Source organism: Natrix helvetica, assembly GCF_964273705.1.
Source record: "Natrix helvetica genome assembly, chromosome: 5".
Lineage (NCBI taxonomy): Eukaryota > Metazoa > Chordata > Lepidosauria > Squamata > Natricidae > Natrix > Natrix helvetica.
This window is the reverse complement of record NC_138551.1, coordinates 152,291,945-152,309,950: the sequence shown is the minus strand read 5'-3', so window position 1 is coordinate 152,309,950 and position 18,006 is coordinate 152,291,945. Positions and strand designations below refer to the sequence as shown.

Below are 18,006 nucleotides of genomic sequence, written 5' to 3'. Positions count from 1 at the left end.
TGTTAAGTGAGTTTTGCCCCATTTTACAAACCTTTCCCGCCGCAGCTGTTAGTTAATAGAATGCAGTTGTTACATTAAGGCTGTGAAGTGAACCTGGATTGACTTATCAGGTGGCGGCAAATGGGGACCACACGATTCTGGGACATTGCGACCCGTTGTAAATACGAGCCCGTTACCAGAACCCCCTCTCTGCCTCCGACACAGAGTCCTCATCAGAGCCTTCCCCAAACTCCAAGACTGGCCCATCTTCCTCCCCCCAACCCTCCTCACTCTCCGAATCTGCTTCCAGCTCCGCTGACCGCTGGTTGGCCACACCACCAGCTTGGCGTACACCTCAAGATGTCACAGACTCTGAGTACCTGCTCCTCCTCCGTAAGCGACAACTCCTTCAACTTGTTGTAGTATAACTCCGTGTACAGTACCGCATCGCGGGCGCGATGCAAAGCGAATTCCCAGGAATAACGCTCCTTCTGCTCTCTGATCTCGGTGAGGTGGGCGTTCAGAGCAAAGAGCCACCAGGCCTGGCAGCTGGAATGAGCCAAAATGAAACAACGTTGAGCCACTGTGGCCGGGTTAAGGAGGCGGACATAGAAACAAGGCCCCTAAATCCCTCTAAATCAGTCGTTCTTAAGTCTTGGGGGGTGGGTCCATGGGTAAAGGTTCCCCTCGCACATATGTGCTAGTCGTTCCCGACTCTAGGGGGTGGTGTTCATCTCCATTTCAAAGCCGAAGAGCCAGTGCTGTCCGAAGACGTCTCCGTGGTTATGAGGCCGGCATGACTAAATGCCCAAAGGTGCACAGAACGCTGTTCCCTTCCCACCAAAGGTGGTTCCTATTTTTCTACTTGCATTTTCTACCTGCTTTCGAACTGCTAGGTTGGCAGAAGCTGGGACAAGTCACGGGAGCTCCCTCCGTTATGCGGCGCTAGGGATTCGAACCGCCCAACTGCCGACCTTTCTGACTGACAAGCTCAGCGCCTCAGCCACTGGGCCATGGGTATTTAAAAGGGGGTCCAGTATGAAGGTAAGGTTGAGAGGCACTAAATTAATAAAAAAATAATAACAGACAGCTACGATGGCTTTGGGGGGGGGGGGGTGTTGTGGGTTCCTTTTAGGGAAAATCCTGGTTGCAGTCAAATTACACAAACCCCCCAAACTCCTATTTTAGTTTCTCAATGCGAATCTTTGCCTCCAGCTACGTCCCAGATTTTGCTTCAAACTGCCACACTCCCTATTGCATCCAAAGCAAATCTAATTATGTATAAACAGGCGTTTATTCTGATCCTTCTTCAACCCCTCTAGGAACAGAACGAAAATAAAAATTTCAGGAGTCCGGTAGCACTTTTTCTAATAGGTTTCGTGAGGTTTTGGCGAGCTGCACATCGAATTAAAATTTGTTGGGAACAAACTTCCTCCTGACTTTTGATTAACGTGGCTTTTGGACTCTTTCATTTTAGAAACTAGTTATCTGAAAGTTTTGGGAGGTGGATAAACTGACAGGGCATTTCGTAAACGAGGAAAAAGAAAAAAATAACTCGTACTTTCCAGTCACTCTGACTTTTGGCCTCCATTTCCTGAATCTGAGCTGTCGTTCTTTTCTATCCAGCTCCTTCAGAAAATCCATAATTTGTCGGTACTGCATCTGAAGGAATAAAATAACGTATAATGGTTAGTTAGGGCAGTTTTGCGGAGGAGCGTCCTGGAATTTAAACAACGCAGAACGGAAAACCAGTATTTTCTCATTAAAATATCACCCACCTGCCGAGTCACTGAAAGTCCTCGACTTACGGCCACAATCGAGAAACCCAAAGTTTCTGTGGCTAAGCAAGACAGTTGCTAACTGAGCTTTGTCCCATTTCACGACCTTTCCTGCCACAGTTGCTAAGCGAATCACTGCAGGGGTTCAGTTGGTCACACTCATGGGATGTCATGACTGCATTGTTTAGCAGTTGCCAGTCTCAATTAACGTCGTTCAGTGAGGACTAGGTTTCCCCCCCACCCCCTCTCTTAGGGGCGACTGGATGGAGCTGAGCATTTACTATCCGGATTCCCTTCCTGATGCCTGTGCAGAGTTCACAGCAAATATTTTCCCTCTGCGCCCTGAGAAATATCGACCTAGGAATCAAATGCTCCCCGTTTCGAGTGGGAGGTTCGCGTCTTTCAACACTTCCACGCCACTCAAAGTGGTAGAACTCCCTGTAGCAGCACGCAAACCCGTCTCCGAGAGGAATTTTTTTTTTCTCCCTCCACCTGAGAAAGCTTCAAGGGGATTGTTTCCAGCTGGATGTCGAACTCCAGGCGTGGCATATTCCGCGATCGGAGGGGTTCCTTGGAACAATTTCTCTTGAGGAGGGCAGAGGTGCACACGGGCTCTACGATGTAGTCGTGATCCCGGCGTTCCATGCTGTTATCCATGGCTTCCTGGAAATCAGAATCACGTTAATTCAGGGTTTGTTCGCTTTTTTAAATCTTGCTGATGTTAACGGGTTACGGATTAACAGAGTCGGAAGGGACCCTGTGGGTCATCTAGTCCAACCCCCCCTCGAAGCAGGAGACCCTACACTTATTTCTGCCAAAGGGTGGGCCAATATTTTCTTGAAAGCCTCCAGGGATGAAGCTCCCACCACTTCCGAAGGCAACTTCTATTTCATGGGTGGATTGTTCTCACTGTCCTTACTTCCAGGTTGAATCTCTCCTGGGTCAGTTTCCATCCATTGTTCCTTGTTTGGCCTTTGTGGAAAATAGCTTGACCCCCCTCCTCCTCTCTGGGGCAGCCCCTCAAATATTGGAAGGCTGCTCTCCTGTCTCCCCTGGTCCTTCTCTTCCGTAGACTAGCCATGCCCAGTTCCTGCAACCGTCCATCGTGTGTTTAAGCCTTCCGTCCCCTATGTACGTGCCCAGAGGTCCGTGGCAGTGGCATAAATTCAACAAAAATAAGGGAAATACCCGCAGCTCCCCAGGGAGCATGTCTCCCCACAGGCTGCAATGGCTGTCCCAGTAGATGCTGAAGTCGGAAATGTCCAACTGCTTTTTCTTCATGAGCTCTTCCACCTTCAAGGGAGAAAAATGGACACTTCAATAACCCCATTCTTGCAACGTTATTCTTGCCCTACTTCCTGCCTCGCGGGAGAAACAATGGCTCTTCTGAAAATTGCGTTCTTCTCGGCAGTCCCGGTCTCTCTACAACTGCCAATGGGTAGTCACTGGAGAAAGCAGGGATGAAATCCTACCGGTTGGGGGCCGGTTCGCCCGTAACGGTAGTTAAAAAAATCCTACAGGTTCGCAGAACCGGTAGGAAAAAACAACAAAAACAACTAAAAAAAGCTTTAAAAAAACTATTCGCACAGCTGATCTTTGGAATTTTTTTTTAAAAAAAACTTTTTAAGCATTTTTTTTTACTACAGATTCTCTGGAAACGTGGGGGTGGGAGGTCCGTTTTTGCTCCCAGCAGCCTGCTAGGCCAAAAACGGGGGATGGAGGATGCTGAGAAAGAAAGAAGGAAAGAAAGAAAGAAAGAAAGAAAGAAAGAAAGAAAGAAAGAAGGAAGGAAGGAAGGAAGGAAGGAAGGAAGGAAGGAAGGAAGGAAAGAAAGAAAGAAAGAAAGAGAAAGGGAGGGAAAAAGGAGAGGAAGGAAGGACTACAGACCTGCCAATAGACACAGCTTCAGAGGATAGTCCAGGGCTGGGAGACTTCCAGAAGTTGTGAATGCCCCAACTCTGAAAGTCTTTAAGATGATGTTGGATAGCCATTTGTCTGAAACGGTATAGGGTTTCCTGCCTAGGCAGGGGGTTGGACTAGAAGACCTCCAAGGTCCCTTCCAACTCTGCTACTGTATTGTACTGTATTGTAAGGGACCTGGAGGCCATCTAGTCCAGTCCTGCTCCAGGATTCCCCAAGCAGCGCACAGGAGAAAAATTAGATTTCGCCACTGGGAGAAAGCAATTTATGTTGGCAAGGACTAGTGGTGAAAGGAAACACGGTGGACGGACGCCATCAAAGCTGACCCCGGCCAGAGCAGAGGACCACTCAAATAAAGATTGGAAGATCGGAAGGCGTCTGCGGACAACTGGCCCGTACAATCGCCAAGACTCGGACGAGGCCGAGCGGAGAATCTGGTCATGGCCAGTCACTAAACAGCCACCCTGCCTACCAACTACTTGCATTCAACCTCAGTCCCGGCCGCAGTGCCACCTGGAGAAACTTTTCTCTATGCTACGGAAGGAACAAATGGGGATTTTAGAGCTGTGGTTAGAATGCAGGATGGCAGGCTGACTCTGCCCACTTCCAGGAGTTCCATCCTGATGGGGGTCAAGGTCGACTCAGCCTTTTGTCCTCCCGTGGTTGGTAAAACGAGGAGCCGGGTTGTTGGGGGGGGGGGGGGGGCGATAGGCGGCTGACTCCGTAAACCGCTTAGAGAGGGTTAGAACTGTGAAGCAGTTTCTAATAATTCTATATATTTTTTCTGCATTGTTCTGTTCAAATTCTATTTTATTCTTTTTTGAATTCTATTCTATTTTAATCTCTGTTCTATTCTAAAAAAAATCTGCATTATGTTCTGTTCAAAATCTATTCTATTTTCTGTTTTATTCTATTTTCTATTCCATTTTAATCTCTATTTTAATATCCTATTCTATTCTAAAAACAATTTCTGCATTCTGTTCTGTTCAAATTCTATTCCATTTTCTATTTTATTCTATTTTCTATTCTATTCTAATCTCTATCCTATTTTAATCTCTATCCTATTCTATATTTTTCCTGCATTCTGTTCAAATTCTATCCTATTTTCTATTTTATTCTATTTTCTATTCTATTTTAATCTATTCTATATTTTTTCTGCATTCTGTTCTGTTCAAATTCTATTCTATTTTCTGTTTTATTCTATTTTCTATTTTATTTTAATCTCTATTCTATTCTATATTTTTTTCTGCATTCTGTTCTGTTCAAATTCTATTCTATTTTCTGTTTTATTCTTTCTATTCTATTTTAATCTCTATTCTATTCTATATTTTTTCTGCATTCTGTTCTGTTCAAATACTATTCTATTTTAATTTCTATTTTAATTTCTATTCTATTTTAATTTCTATTCTATTTTAATTTCTATTCTATTTTAATTTCTATTCTAATTTCTACTCTATTTTAATTTCTATTCTAATTTCTATTCTATTTTAATTTCTATTCTATTTTAGTTTCTATTCTATTTTAATTTCTATTCTAATTTCTATTCTATTTTAATGTCTATTCTATTCTATTTTAATTCCTATTCTATTTTAATTTCTATTCTATTTCTATTCTATTTTAATGTCTATTATATTTTATTTTAATTTCTATTCTATTTCAATTTCTGCAAACCACTTAAGAGAAGGCTGTGAAGCACTATGAAGCGGTATATAAATCTTAGGGCCATTGCTAATTTGTGTTCAAATCATGTTTTATAGGGGTATCAGAGCTAAAACCGTACAGACTGAATCCCTAAGGACAACTCCTGGCCTACGTTGAGGCTATGCGCCCCAAGGCTTATATGGGGTGGAAAGGAAAGGAAAGGTTCTCATATCACAACTGTGTGCCCCCTTTTGATCGGCTTACAGGGGATCAATGCTTACTCACCGGCTCATCCGTGGCATTTTGCATGGAGACGTTTTTGATACAGATGCCGAAGGCAAAGGGCTGGGAGGGGTTGGAGACCCCATCCTCAAATCTCAGGTGTACATCTTGGATGTTTAGCTGAGAAAAACAAGGGGAGCGTCCCTTTTAATTATGCTTTCTAAAGGCTGGAGCAAACGTTACCAACACAGTGGGCAGGCAGAACGTGGGCGTTCTTGCCAGCACAGGGAGTCCTCGACTTACGGCGAGAACAGAGCCCCCAAATTCCTGTTGCTAAGCGAGACACTGGTTAAGCGAGCTCTGCCCCGTTTTTGCGAGCTTCCTTGCCGTTTAGGTTGCTAAGCGATCGCTGCAGTTGTTAAGTGAGTAGAAGTGAATCTGGTTGACTCCCTCCCCCTGACTTTGCTTGTCCGAAGGTCGCCAAAGGGGATCGCGTGATCCCTTTTGCGACAGTCGTAAGTATGAACCGGCTACCAAGCGTCTGAATTTTGATTCACGTGAACCAAACGGTCGTAAGCGTGAAAAACAGTCCCAAGCAATCTTTTTACTGTGATCACACTGGTCCCCGTTGAAAATTAGATTTTGTTGCCTGCTGTCAAAAGAAAGGAAGTATATATCCACCCATACACATACATAACACACATGTACACATCCTACATAAATACCTACGTACACACACAAATCTACACTCATACGTATATATATATATAAGTATATATTAATCACTGCCCATTTTCGATACCTAGAGGAAACTAGAGAGTTTACAAGGTGGATGCTACATGAAAGAAGCCTGCAACCAAATCTAGATGCTCTTCTTCGTTTAGTGACCATTTGAAGTTTCAGCGACACTGAAAAAAAGGGACTGTTTTTCACACTTATGGCTGTGGGGATCAAAACCCGGACCGTTGGCCACGGACTCCATTCATGACCGTCGCAAGACGAGGACCACCCACCCCGCATGGAACTCTTCCCCCCCCCCCCCCCCGTTCGACTTACTTCGATGTTCTCCACAATCTTGGTGACGACGGAGGCAGTGACCGAATACCAGTAAGACTCTCCGATCTGCTCCCGTTCTTTCTGAAAAAAGAGGGAAGGCGGGATTCGAACTGGCAGAGGAGACAATGAAAGAGCCAAGCAAGCAGCCTAAAATGGGGACCCTCAGCCCCCATTTTAAAATTAGAATAGAGGTAGAACAAATAATAGAAATAGAAATAGAATAGAGAATAGTATAAAAATAGATTTACAATAGGAATAGAATATAGACGGAATAGAATACATTCTATTCTCCTACTCTATTCTATATTCTTTTCTTTTCTATTCTACTCTACTCTTCTTATTCTCTTCTCTCCTCTTCTATAAAAGAACATATAGAATATAGAATACAGAATATAGAATAGAATAGAGATTAGAATATAGAATAGAATAGGAATAGGATAGAAGAATAGAAAAGAACAGAATAGAATAGAAGAACAGAACAGAACAGAATAGAATATAGGAGAATAGAACAGAACAGAACCGAGGATAGATAGAATAGAATAAAGAATAGAACAGAACAGAATAGAATATAGAATAGAATAGAATAGGAGAATAGAACAGAACAGAGGACAGATGGAATAGGAGAATAGAACAGAACAGAATAGAATAGAGGATAGATAGAATAGAATAGAACAGAATAGAGTAGAATAGAGATTAGAATATACAATAGAATAGGAGAATAGAATAGAATAGAATATAGAATAGAATAGAACAGAATAGGAGAACAGAACAGAACAGAACAGAATAGAGGATAGATAAAATAGAACAGAATAGAGTAGAATAGAGATTAGAATAGAATATACCAGGGGTGTCCAAACTTGGGAACTTTAAGATTTGTGGACTTCAGCTGGCTGGGGAATTCTGGGAGTTGAAGTCCACAAGTCTTAAAGTTCCCAAGTTTGGACACCCCTGGAATATACAATAGAATAGGAGAATAGAATAGAATAGAATATAGAATAGAATAGGAGAACAGAACAGAGGATAGATAGAATAGGAGAATAGAACAGAACAGAATAGAATAGAGGATAGATAGAATAGAAATTAGAATATAGAAGAATAGAATCGAGATTAGAATATAGAATAGAATAGAATAGAATAGAATATAGAATAGAACAATTTGGGGTTCTGATAAAAGCCGAAGGGTAGAAATCATCCAAGATTTATTTTTGTTTCTTTTCCAGAGAAAACGGACTCACTTTCCATTTTTCTTCCAGAGCCAGGAGAAGGGCCCTCTTGTTCTCCTTATCCAGCAACCGTTCTCTCGCTTCCACGAACTCCTCTTCCTTTTCCGGTGAGCCGATGAGGTACAATTTTGACACCGAGATCACCCAGGGGTCGATGTGGGGACGGTAGAAGGGGATCTGCAAGGTGATCTTGCCAACAAACCCTACAAAGGGTGGGAGGAGAAAGGGGACGGCGTGATCCCAGGTGGGGGTCGAAAGGGTCGTCTCAGGCCAGGCCCGAATGTAAAACGGCCATCCGAGCGGAAGGATGCTTCAACCTGGCGCCAGTAATGTGCCCGTGGACTTCGACTCCCAGAATTCCCCAGCCAGCCAAGGGGAATTCTGGAAGCTGAAGTCCACAAGTTTTAAAGTGCCCAAGGTTGGAGACCCCTGTGTTAGAGGGCTCATCCCTCCCTCCCGCTCTCTCCCTGCCTCCCCTCTCTTTTCTCTGTTTTTCTCTTTTTTCTTTCTCTTTCTCTCTTTCTTTCTTTCGATACCTTTCTTTCTCTCCTCTGTCTCCTCCCCGTCTCTTGCCTTCCCTGTCTCTTTCTCTCCTCTTTCCCTCTTTTGCTTTTTCCTTTCTCTCTCCTCTTTCTTTCTTTCAATTTTTCTTTCTTTCTTTCTCTCCTTTCTTCCTCCACCTCTCTTTCTCTCCTTTTTCTTTCACTTTTTCTTTCTTTCTCTCCTTTCTTCCCTCCACCCCTTTCCCTTTCTCTCCTTTCTTTCTTTCTTCCCTCCACCCATCTTTTCCTCTTTCTCTCTTCTTTCTCTCCACCCTTTCTCACCTTTCTTTCTCTCCTCTTTCTCTCCTCCACCTCTCTATCTTATCTTCCCTGTCTTTCTCTTTTTCTCCTCTTTCCCTCTTTTGCTCTTTTCTTTCTTTCAATTTTTCTTTCACCCATCTTTCCTTCTTTCTCTCTTCTTTCTTTCTCTCCCCCCTTTCTCATCTCCTTTCTTTCTTTCTTTCTTTCTTTCTTTCTCTCCTCTCTTTCTTTCTTTCTTTCTTTCTTCCCTCTTTCTCTCTCTCTTACCTTCCCTCTCTTTCTCTTTTTCTCCTCTTTCCCTCTCCTGTCTCTTTCTTTCAATATTTTTTCTCTCTCCTTTCTTCCTTCCACCCATCTTTCCCTCTTTCTTTCCCTCCCCCTTTCTCATCTCCTCTTTCTTTCTCTCCTCTCCTCTCTTTCTCTCAATTTCTTTTCCTCTCTCTTTCTCTCCTCCACACACACACCCCTCTCCCAAATACCTACCAGCTTTCACTTCGAATGGCAACACTTCCTTCAAGGCATCCTTCTTGAGTGGTAAGTTCTCCAGCTCTACGGCCCCTGAAGGAATGGGGGGGGGGGGGAACAAAAGAAAAGGTAGCAAAACTTAGACAAAACCTTCCTTCGGATGATATCCCAGAATAATCTAGATAAGGGAAAGAGACAAGCTAATGGTTTGCCACAAGTCACCCAATGATGCGTTTTGGTTTAGCCGGAGAGCTATAAGCCCAGTGAGGTTCCTGGTCGCCAGAGAGAAAGACCCGGCCGGCAAGATTCGGCCCAAATGTCTCAGGTGGCCTTACCTTTGAGGAGAGCGACCGAGAGCTGGTCTGTGTTCAGGTTGCTGACATATTTGCCCAGGTAAGTGTTCAGGACCCACGCGATCAGCCCTTCCAACATGGCTAAGTCCCACGGAGAAGAGGAGGAGGCTCAGGCTGTCATCCCCACGTTCTTCCTTCCATGGTTCAGAGAAGACTGGTGAGTCGGCGCTTGGTGGCCTGTGAAAGACAGGTCCAGGGAGAAACCCGGTTAAAAGTGTGCCTTCTCACACTCAGCTCTACGTTTGCACGAGTGGGTGGCAGGCCAACAAGTTTTGTTTAAACTTAATAACTGGGTTACTGTCATTGCATTGTTTCCCAACCCCAGCGACTAGAAAGATGGGTGGCCTTCAGTTCCCAGAATTCCCCCGTCTTAGTAACAACAACAACAACAACAACGTCTGGTTTTTCCTTAAGTAAAGTTCAACCTTTGATGGGGGAGAAACGGTCTATTTCCTGCCTTGCCAGGGGGCTGGACTAGAAGACCTCCAAGGTCCCTTCCAGCTCTGTCTATTTATTCTGTTCTGTTCTATTCGCTGTGATTTCTATTGAAAAGGATACATTCTATTTGAAGATTTTTATTATTATTCTGTTTTTTTATCCTATTGTGCCGGCGTTTTTCTTACATCTTTTTTTTAAAAAAAATCTGTCTTTTTTAACTTTTATGTGGGCGAGGCACCGCTTCTGTTTTATTTGACTATTGCTGCTCTGCTTTTATTTTGCTGGCCGTTCTCCATCATTGAATCAAATAAAAGTAAACCAGGTGCTACAAATAATATTTTTTTAAATCCGAAAGGAAATGAAGGAAAGAAAAGGGAAGAGGGGAAGGAAGGGAGAGGGGGAAGAGAAGGGAAGGAAAGAAAAGAGAAGGGGAAGGGGAGAAGGAAAGGAAGGGGGAAGGGGAAGGAAGGGAGAGGGGGAAGGAAAGGAAGAAAGATGGAACAGAAGGGAAGAAAAGAGAAGGGAAAGGAAGAAAGAAGAAGGGAAGGGAAGGGAAGGAAGATAGAAGGGAAGGAAAGGAAGAAAGATGGAAGGGAAGAAAAGAAAAAGGAAAGGAAGATAGAAGAAGGGTAGGAAGAAAGATGGAAGAGAAGAAAAGAAAAGGGAAAGGAAGATAGAAGAAGGAAAGGAAAGGAAGATAGAAGAATGAGAGGAAATGATGAAGGGAAGGGAAGGAAAGGCAGGTAAAAAAATGGAAGGAAGAAAGATGGAAGGGAAGAAAAGGGAAAGGAAGACAGACGAAGGGAAGGGAAGAAGATAGAAGAATGAAAGGAAATGATGAAGAAGGAAAGGGAAGGAAGAAAGACGGAAGGGAAGGAAGATAGAAGAAGGGAAAGGGATAGAAGGAAAGGAAATGATGAAGAAGGGAAGGGAAGGGAAGGAGGAAGAGGGAAGGAGAGGAAGATAGAAGAAGGGAAGGAGGAAGGAGAGAGAAAAGGGAAAGAGAAAGAAAGAGGGTGAGGAGGGAGGGAGGCAAGGAAGGAAGGAAAAAGAAAGAGAGGAAAGAGAAAGAAAAAGGGAAGGAATGAAGGGCCATCAAACAATACATTAATTTCAAGTCAAACTAGTGCGCAGAGGGAGGCCCTTTTAGACAACAACACAAACACACACTTTTCCAGGCACTCCTTCCTCGCCCATTTCCCCCCCCTCTTTTTCCGTGGGGGTGGGGAGGAAGAGAAGGAATGCCGTCATACTTGCCTATCACACCCAGATCAAAAGATTCGGCGCTTATAAAAACCCAGCCGCTGTGCCAAGATTTTGCCGGCTGAAAGTTATTTTCCCATCATTGCTTCCTTGGGAAACGACAGAAAGAAAGAAAGAAAAAGATTAAAAACTTTTGCAACTCTATGGCAAGATGGGCTTTGTAGTACCAGCAACATGGGACTTCTGAGTATTGCTGTGCTTGCTAAATACCAGATTTTGGGGGTGGGGGGTGGAGGAGAAGGTAAATTTACCTTCTACATTATTGGGAAAAAAGGAACAGCAAAAAACACAAGCAGTCCTCGACTTACGACCACAAAGATTATGTTGTTAAGCCACACACTGGTTCAGTGAGTTTGGCCCCCTTTTTCCGAACTTTCTTGTTACGGTTGTTAAGTGAATCCCTGAGGTTGTTCAGTTAGCCACCCGGTTGTTAAGTGAATCTGGCTTTTGCAACAAACGGGGATTGCAGATGTTGCGACCGTCATAAAGACGAGTTGGTTGCCAAGCGTCTGAGTTTTGATCACCCCGGGGATACGGTCCTAAGTGGCTTTTATTGGTGGCAGCGTGACTCCCGACGGTCACTAAATGGATGGTTGCAACTCAAGGATCACCTGTAGTGACAATGAAACAATGATTAGATCCTGAAACAGATGGACAGAGTTGGAAGGGACCCTATGGGTCATCTAGTCCAACCCCAAGCAGGAAGAAGCCTGAGGAGGGGAGGTGGCCCGGCGATGACTTTATTCCTACAGGCAGCCCTCGACTTACAACAATTTCATTTAGTGGCCATTTGAAGTCACGATGGCACTGGAAAAAAAGCGACCTAGGACCGTTTTCCACACTTACGACCGTGGCAGTACGCATTCCATTCAGAGGCTTGACAACCAACTCGTATTTAGGACGGCGTCCCAGGTGGGTCACCTCATCCACTTCTGCGACTTTCTGACCAGCCAAGTCCATGGGGAAGAGCAGGATTCACTTAACGACCGTGCAACTCACTTAACATTTGCAGCAATTCACTTAACAACCAGGCCAAGCACGTGATCCAAACTGAGAAGACTCGTATTTATGACCATTTCGGCGTGTTTCCCCCCCCTGCCCCCGCCGTGATCCAACTGCTTGGAGGCCAACTCACATTTACGACAGCAACTGACTTGTATTTATGTCGGTTGCAACCATCCTGCGTGTGTGCCATCCCACGGCGGTGTGTGTGTGTGTGTGTGTGTGTGTGCTGCGATTCCCCGGGGAGGAGCCGCTTTGCTTAACGACCATGTTGTTCAATGAACAACAGAAGTGATTCACTTAACAACCAATGTGACCCGCTTAACGACCACAGAGAGCGAGGCCATCCAATGGGGCAGCCACGGCCATTGAAGGTGGGAGTGGGCTCAGCTTTGGTCATAAGTCGAGGACTTCCCTCAGGGGAAGGGAATATACCAAAAAAAGAAGGGAAAAAAAGCTTTTGAGGGGAAGAGGCGCCAGCAGAAGCTCCCCCCACTCTTATTTTATTTCGTTTTATTCAAAACAACCTATTTAAAATAATTGGTCCTGGCCCACCTCGCAGGGCTGGCGTTGATGTGGGGGGCCGAGGGGCGGGGCCGCTCCTCCGCGCTACCCCCTCCCCTTCCTTTTCCGGGATGCTTTGCGCCGGCTGAGGTAAAAGTCACCTCCGCCTTTTTCGGGCGGGGGGGCCGCTCAGCGCTTCCCCCCCAGGACCCCCGCCCCGCCTGAGGAACCCCCGCCCGCCCAGCGACCCCCGCCCCGGCCCCGCTCCGCACCTGCGACGCGTCTGGCGGCACAGCGGCGGCCCCGCCGGAAGTCCCGCCCCCGCGTCAGGTCAAGGCCTGGGCCGCGCAGCCCCGATGGCCGCGCGCCGAGCGGCCAGATCGGCCCTCCCGGGCGGGGCAGGGAGAGGAAAAGACGGTTGCCGGGGCGACGGAGGGAAAGGGGCGGGCACGGGGCGGGGCTTCTCTGACGGCGGGCGGTGTTGAGGCTGAGGGTGAGCCAGCAGAGGGCGGTGTCGAGCCAAGCTCTATTATATATAAAACTATTATAGGATAAAGAATATCGGATATATGATATAGATTCTATATCATATCGTCTATATTCTACATCCTATATTCTTTATTCTATAGTTTATATTCTATATTCCATAGTGTATAATTTATATTCTGTATTCCATATATAATTTACATTCTATATTATAGACTATAGAATATAAACTATAGAATAAAGAATATAGGATAAAGAATATAGGTTAATAATAATAATAATAATTTGAATTTATTAGCCGCTCCCTTTCCAGACAGGACTCGGGGCGGTGTACAATGGAGCATATAGAACATAAAACATGAGTACAAACACATAAACATACATATATACAAAGACACACATGCACGGAGGAGGTAACAAATTACAACATTTAGACAGTTAAAAATCACCATTAAAATACCCCAATTGTAAGAAACCCAATGTACAATTAAAATTTAAAATTTAAAAAGACAGTCAGGAGGAGTAAGAAAAATTACGGTTGAGCCAGGCCAGATAATTGAAAGAGGTGGGTCTTCAGCTGTACACGGAAGGAGCGGAGATCGGAAGTAGTCCTGATGTCACAGGGGAGGTCATTCCATAGGGCTGGGCCCATCACAGAGAAGGCTCTGCTCCTGGGTGTCGCCCCCCGACACTGTTTGGCGGACGGCACCCGGAGAAGTCCCTCTCTGTGTGAGCGAATTGGTCGTAGGGATGTGTGGGGCAGGATGCGATCCTGCATGTAACTAGGTCCTGTGCCATGAAGCGCTTTAAAGATCATAATCAAAACCTTGAAACGCACTCGGAAGACCACAGGAAGCCAGTGCAGCTCGCGCAGGAGAGGTGTTACAGGGGAGTATCTAGTCCTCCCCATAATCACCCGCGCGGCCGCGTTCTGGACCAACTGTAGTCTCCGAGTGCATCTCAAGGGAAGCCCCATGTAGAGAGCATTGCAGTAGTCCAGGCGAGACGTCACTAGCGCATGGGTGACTGTGCGTAGGGCATCCCGGTCCAATAAGGGGCGCAACTGGCGCATCAGGCGAACCTGATGGAACGCCCCCCTTGCCACGGCTGTTACATGGTCATCCATGGACAGCCGGGCATCTAGGAGGACGCCCAAATTGCGCACCTGTTCCATGGGGGCTAGTTGCACGCCCCCGATGGCCAGAGATGGAAGCAACTGGTTGAACCGGGAGGCCGGAAGCCACAGCACTCCGTCTTGGAAGGGTTGAGTTTTAGTCGGTTGCCATCCATCCAGACCCGTACAGCCTCCAAACACCGGGACATCATTTCGACGGCCTCATTGGGGTGGTTCGGGGTGGAAATGTATAGCTGAGTATCATCAGCATATAGATGATATCCCACCCCAAAACCACGGATGATCTCGCCCAGCGGTTTCATGTATGTGTTGAACAGGAGAGGCGAGAGCACTGATCCCTGTGGCACTCCACATTGAGTGGCCTCCGGGTCGATCTCTGCTCCCCTGCCAACACACGTTGCGTCCGGTCAGAGAGGTAGGAGCCAAACCACCGTAACACGGTGCCCCTGACTCCCAGCCCCTCAAGCCGGTGCAACAGGATACCATGGTCGATGGTATCGAACGCCGCCGAGAGATCTAATAGGACCAGGATAGAGGAACAACCCCTATCTCTGGCCCTCCAGAGATCATCAACCAATGCGACCAAGGCCGTCTCCGTGCTGTGCCCGGGTCGGAAGCCGGACTGGCGCGGGTCTAGATAATCATTTTCCTCCAGGTGACGTGGGAACTGCTGTGCCACCACACTCTCTACAACCTTCGCTAAAAAAGGAAGGTTGGAGACTGGACGATAATTGACTAGGTCCGTTGGGTCCAGGGAAGGCTTCTTGAGCAGGGGCCTCACCACCGCCTCTTTCAAGGCGGCCGGTAGAAACCCCTCACCCAACGAAGCGTTCACTAGGCCCAGGAGCCAGTCGCGCGTAACCTCCCAGGATGCCAGTACAAGCCAGGAGGGACACGGGTCCAATAAACATGTGGTGGGTCGCAGACGTCCACGCAACCTGTCCAAATTCTCGATGGCAACCGAGTCAAACTCCTCCCAAAGCGGTCCCTCAAGACTCGCCACGGGCGTCTCTACTGAACCACTGAAAGGGGTCCATCCCATCCGGATTTGAGCGACTTTGTCCTGTAGATATTTCCCAAACTCCTCTGCTCTGCCCTGTAAAGGGGCTTCCCGCGGTCTCTCAAACAAGAGGGAGCGAGTCACCCGAAACAGGGCGGCAGGGCGGTTATCTGCGGACGCAATAAGAGCGGCGCAATGTTGACGTTTGGCCGCTCTTAATGCCACAAGGTACGTCCTCAGATAGGCTCGTGCCTGTGCTCGGTCAAATTCGGAACGGGAGGATCTCCAACGACTCTCTAGGCGTCTCTTGTGGCGTTTCATCACCCTTAGCTCCTTGGTAAACCAAGGGGCCAGGGTGGTTCGTCGCCGCAGGAGAGGCCGCAAAGGCGCCACCCGGTCTAGGGCCCCGGCAGTCGCACTATTCCATGCGTCTACCAGGTCCTCCACCCAGGGGCGGGTCAGGTCCACAGGAGGTGGCCCAAGCTCCGTCTGGAACCTATCTGGTTCCATCAGGCGCTTAGGGCGGAACCATCTAATACCTTCCGGTTCCGCCTCCTCACGGCGGGGGGTAGCACCAGGGAAGTCAAGCCGGAGAAGTGAGTGATCTGACCATGACAGGGGAGTAATAATTGGATCCCCTATTCCCAGATCACTCGTCCACTGGCCAGAGACAAAGACAAGGTCCAGCGTGTGGCCTCCCTCGTGAGTAGGGCCCTGAATTAACTGGGTCAGGTCCATGGCTGTCATGGAAGCCATGAACTCCCGAACCCCCTCAGACGCTTCTCCCATCGACGGCAGATTAAAATCCCCCATCACTAAAAGTTTGGGGGTCTCAACCGCCACCGATGAGATCAGCTCAAGGAGTTCAGGCAGGGCCGCTGATGTATAGCGAGGAGCCAGGTATACTATCAGCAGGCCCAACTGCCTCCCTGGGCCCCATCTCACGACAAGGGACTCACACCCGGATGTCTGTGGCACGGTGAACGGTTGTAAAATAAAACTAAATAAAGAATATAGAATATCGACTATATAATATAGAATGCAAAATATAGAATAAAGAATATAGAAAATTGAATATAAGATATAAAATATAGGATATTGAATATAGACTATATAAGATATAGACAATAGGATATATGATATAAAATATAAAGAATATAGACTGTAGAATATAAAATATAGAATATAGACTACAGAATGTATGATATAGAATATAGAATTGGAATGGAATAGAATAGAATGGAATAGAATAGATAAAATAGAATAGAATGCAGAAAAATGCAGAATAGAGAATAGAATAGAAACTTTATTGTCACTTTAAGTGTATACTAATCAGCATACATTAAAATGAAATTTTGTTGCATTCAGCTCTCAAATGATAACCATTAGGCATATACACACACACACACACACACACACACACACACACACACACACACACATATGCATAGGACCCAGTGAAACATCACAGAGCTGGCTTGGAGCCAGGGATGGGATGGAGCACCACCAGGAGATCCCCAGTGGGAGAAAAAGGACCGCCGGGACAGAGAGCTGGAGACCCCTCAAGGGTAGTTGACTAAGAGAACCCCACCAAAACAAAGGAAGGCGTTTATTAGCGTGGCTTGTGTAGCGAAGGGAGACATGCTGTCCAGTGGCATCTGGAGTGAGAAAGATTGGCCACATCTGAAAACGGCGGGGCTGAACCAACGTGTGCAGAAATCATCACAGTTGATCATAGTTGATTGAATAAGCCATGATTGGTTGCGTTTACAATAGGCTAACTAAAAACCCTTCAGCTTAGGCTAAGCCTGTTAGACACGGGTGAGTCTCTCCCTGGGACAGTCGTATTTAGATGAGACATATCTAAATTATATATATCACGGTGGTCCTAAAGGTGCTTCCCCCCCCCCAAAAAAGCAATTGGATTTTCTTCGTTGATTTTTTTTCCCCCTTGAAAACCTTCTCATCCAGAACTGAAGAAGCTTCTTGGATAAGAAGCGAAATGTTTGCAAGGGAGGGGGAGGGAAACCCCCCAAGAAAATCCAGTCCCCAAAGGTTTAATTCATTTCTTAATTAATTGGGCCAACTTTGCTTCACCTGGAAATATTTATTCATTGGACACACAGGATAATTCGGTGTGTGTAAGACATGCAAAAACAACAACAACCGAGCGAAATCTGCGGTTTTCTTTCTGCAATCTTTGCCGGGGAAAACTCGGTCTTTTAAAATAAATAGTTGTGGCCGGCCAGCGGTCAGAGGAGCTGGTAGTAGATTCGGACAGTGGGGAGGGTTGGGGAGGAACCTGGCCCAGTCCTGGAGTCTGGGGAAGGCTCTGAGGAGGGCTCTGTGTCGGAGGCAGAGAGGGGGCCAGGACCGTCTGACAGTTATCAGCTGCCTCCAAAGTCAGACATCAGTGAGGCAGAGGAACAGCTGGAGCCTGTTCCCAGTGTGCACATGCGCAGAGTTGCCAGACGAAGGGAAGAGCTAAAGAACAGGGGTCAACTTGGGAGTAAGGCCACAGGTGGATGATGAATGGCCCTTCCCAGAGGGAGTAAAAGAGGAGCGACAGGGGAGTGGAGTTTGCAGGAGACCAGTAGTTCCCTTAATTGGTTTGGAGACTTTGCAGAGATCGTCCTGTCAGCTCTCCAAGCCAGAGAAGGTCTGTGACCGTAAATCCTCCCTGGAAAGACTTTGCTGGAGGTGAAGGAGCAGAATTCACAGTCAATTAACAAAAGGGG

General features: G+C 46.4%; 1 protein-coding gene across 3 annotated transcripts in view; it reads right to left on the bottom strand.

The window, feature by feature from the left end:
* The window catches only part of VPS13D (vacuolar protein sorting 13 homolog D), a 123,833-nt gene extending 110,796 nt beyond the window's left edge, over positions 1-13,037 (bottom strand). For 2 of the 3 annotated variants that reach the window (XM_081954872.1, XM_081954874.1), the window contains exons 1-11: positions 12,920-13,037; positions 11,136-11,230; positions 9,423-9,617; positions 9,106-9,180; positions 7,832-8,022; positions 6,597-6,677; positions 5,604-5,720; positions 2,946-3,050; positions 2,250-2,420; positions 1,541-1,641; positions 360-528 (exon numbers count right to left, since the gene is read on the bottom strand). In XM_081954872.1, coding sequence (XP_081810998.1) covers positions 360-528; positions 1,541-1,641; positions 2,250-2,420; positions 2,946-3,050; positions 5,604-5,720; positions 6,597-6,677; positions 7,832-8,022; positions 9,106-9,180; positions 9,423-9,519 — 1,107 coding nt within the window. In that variant the 5' untranslated portion in view covers positions 9,520-9,617; positions 11,136-11,230; positions 12,920-13,037. Of the gene's footprint in view, positions 1-359; positions 529-1,540; positions 1,642-2,249; positions 2,421-2,945; positions 3,051-5,603; positions 5,721-6,596; positions 6,678-7,831; positions 8,023-9,105; positions 9,181-9,422; positions 9,651-11,135; positions 11,231-12,919 lie in introns of those variants that run through there. The other variant, XM_081954873.1, reaches the window with a different exon arrangement.
* Between the last annotated feature and the right edge of the window lie 4,969 nt (positions 13,038-18,006).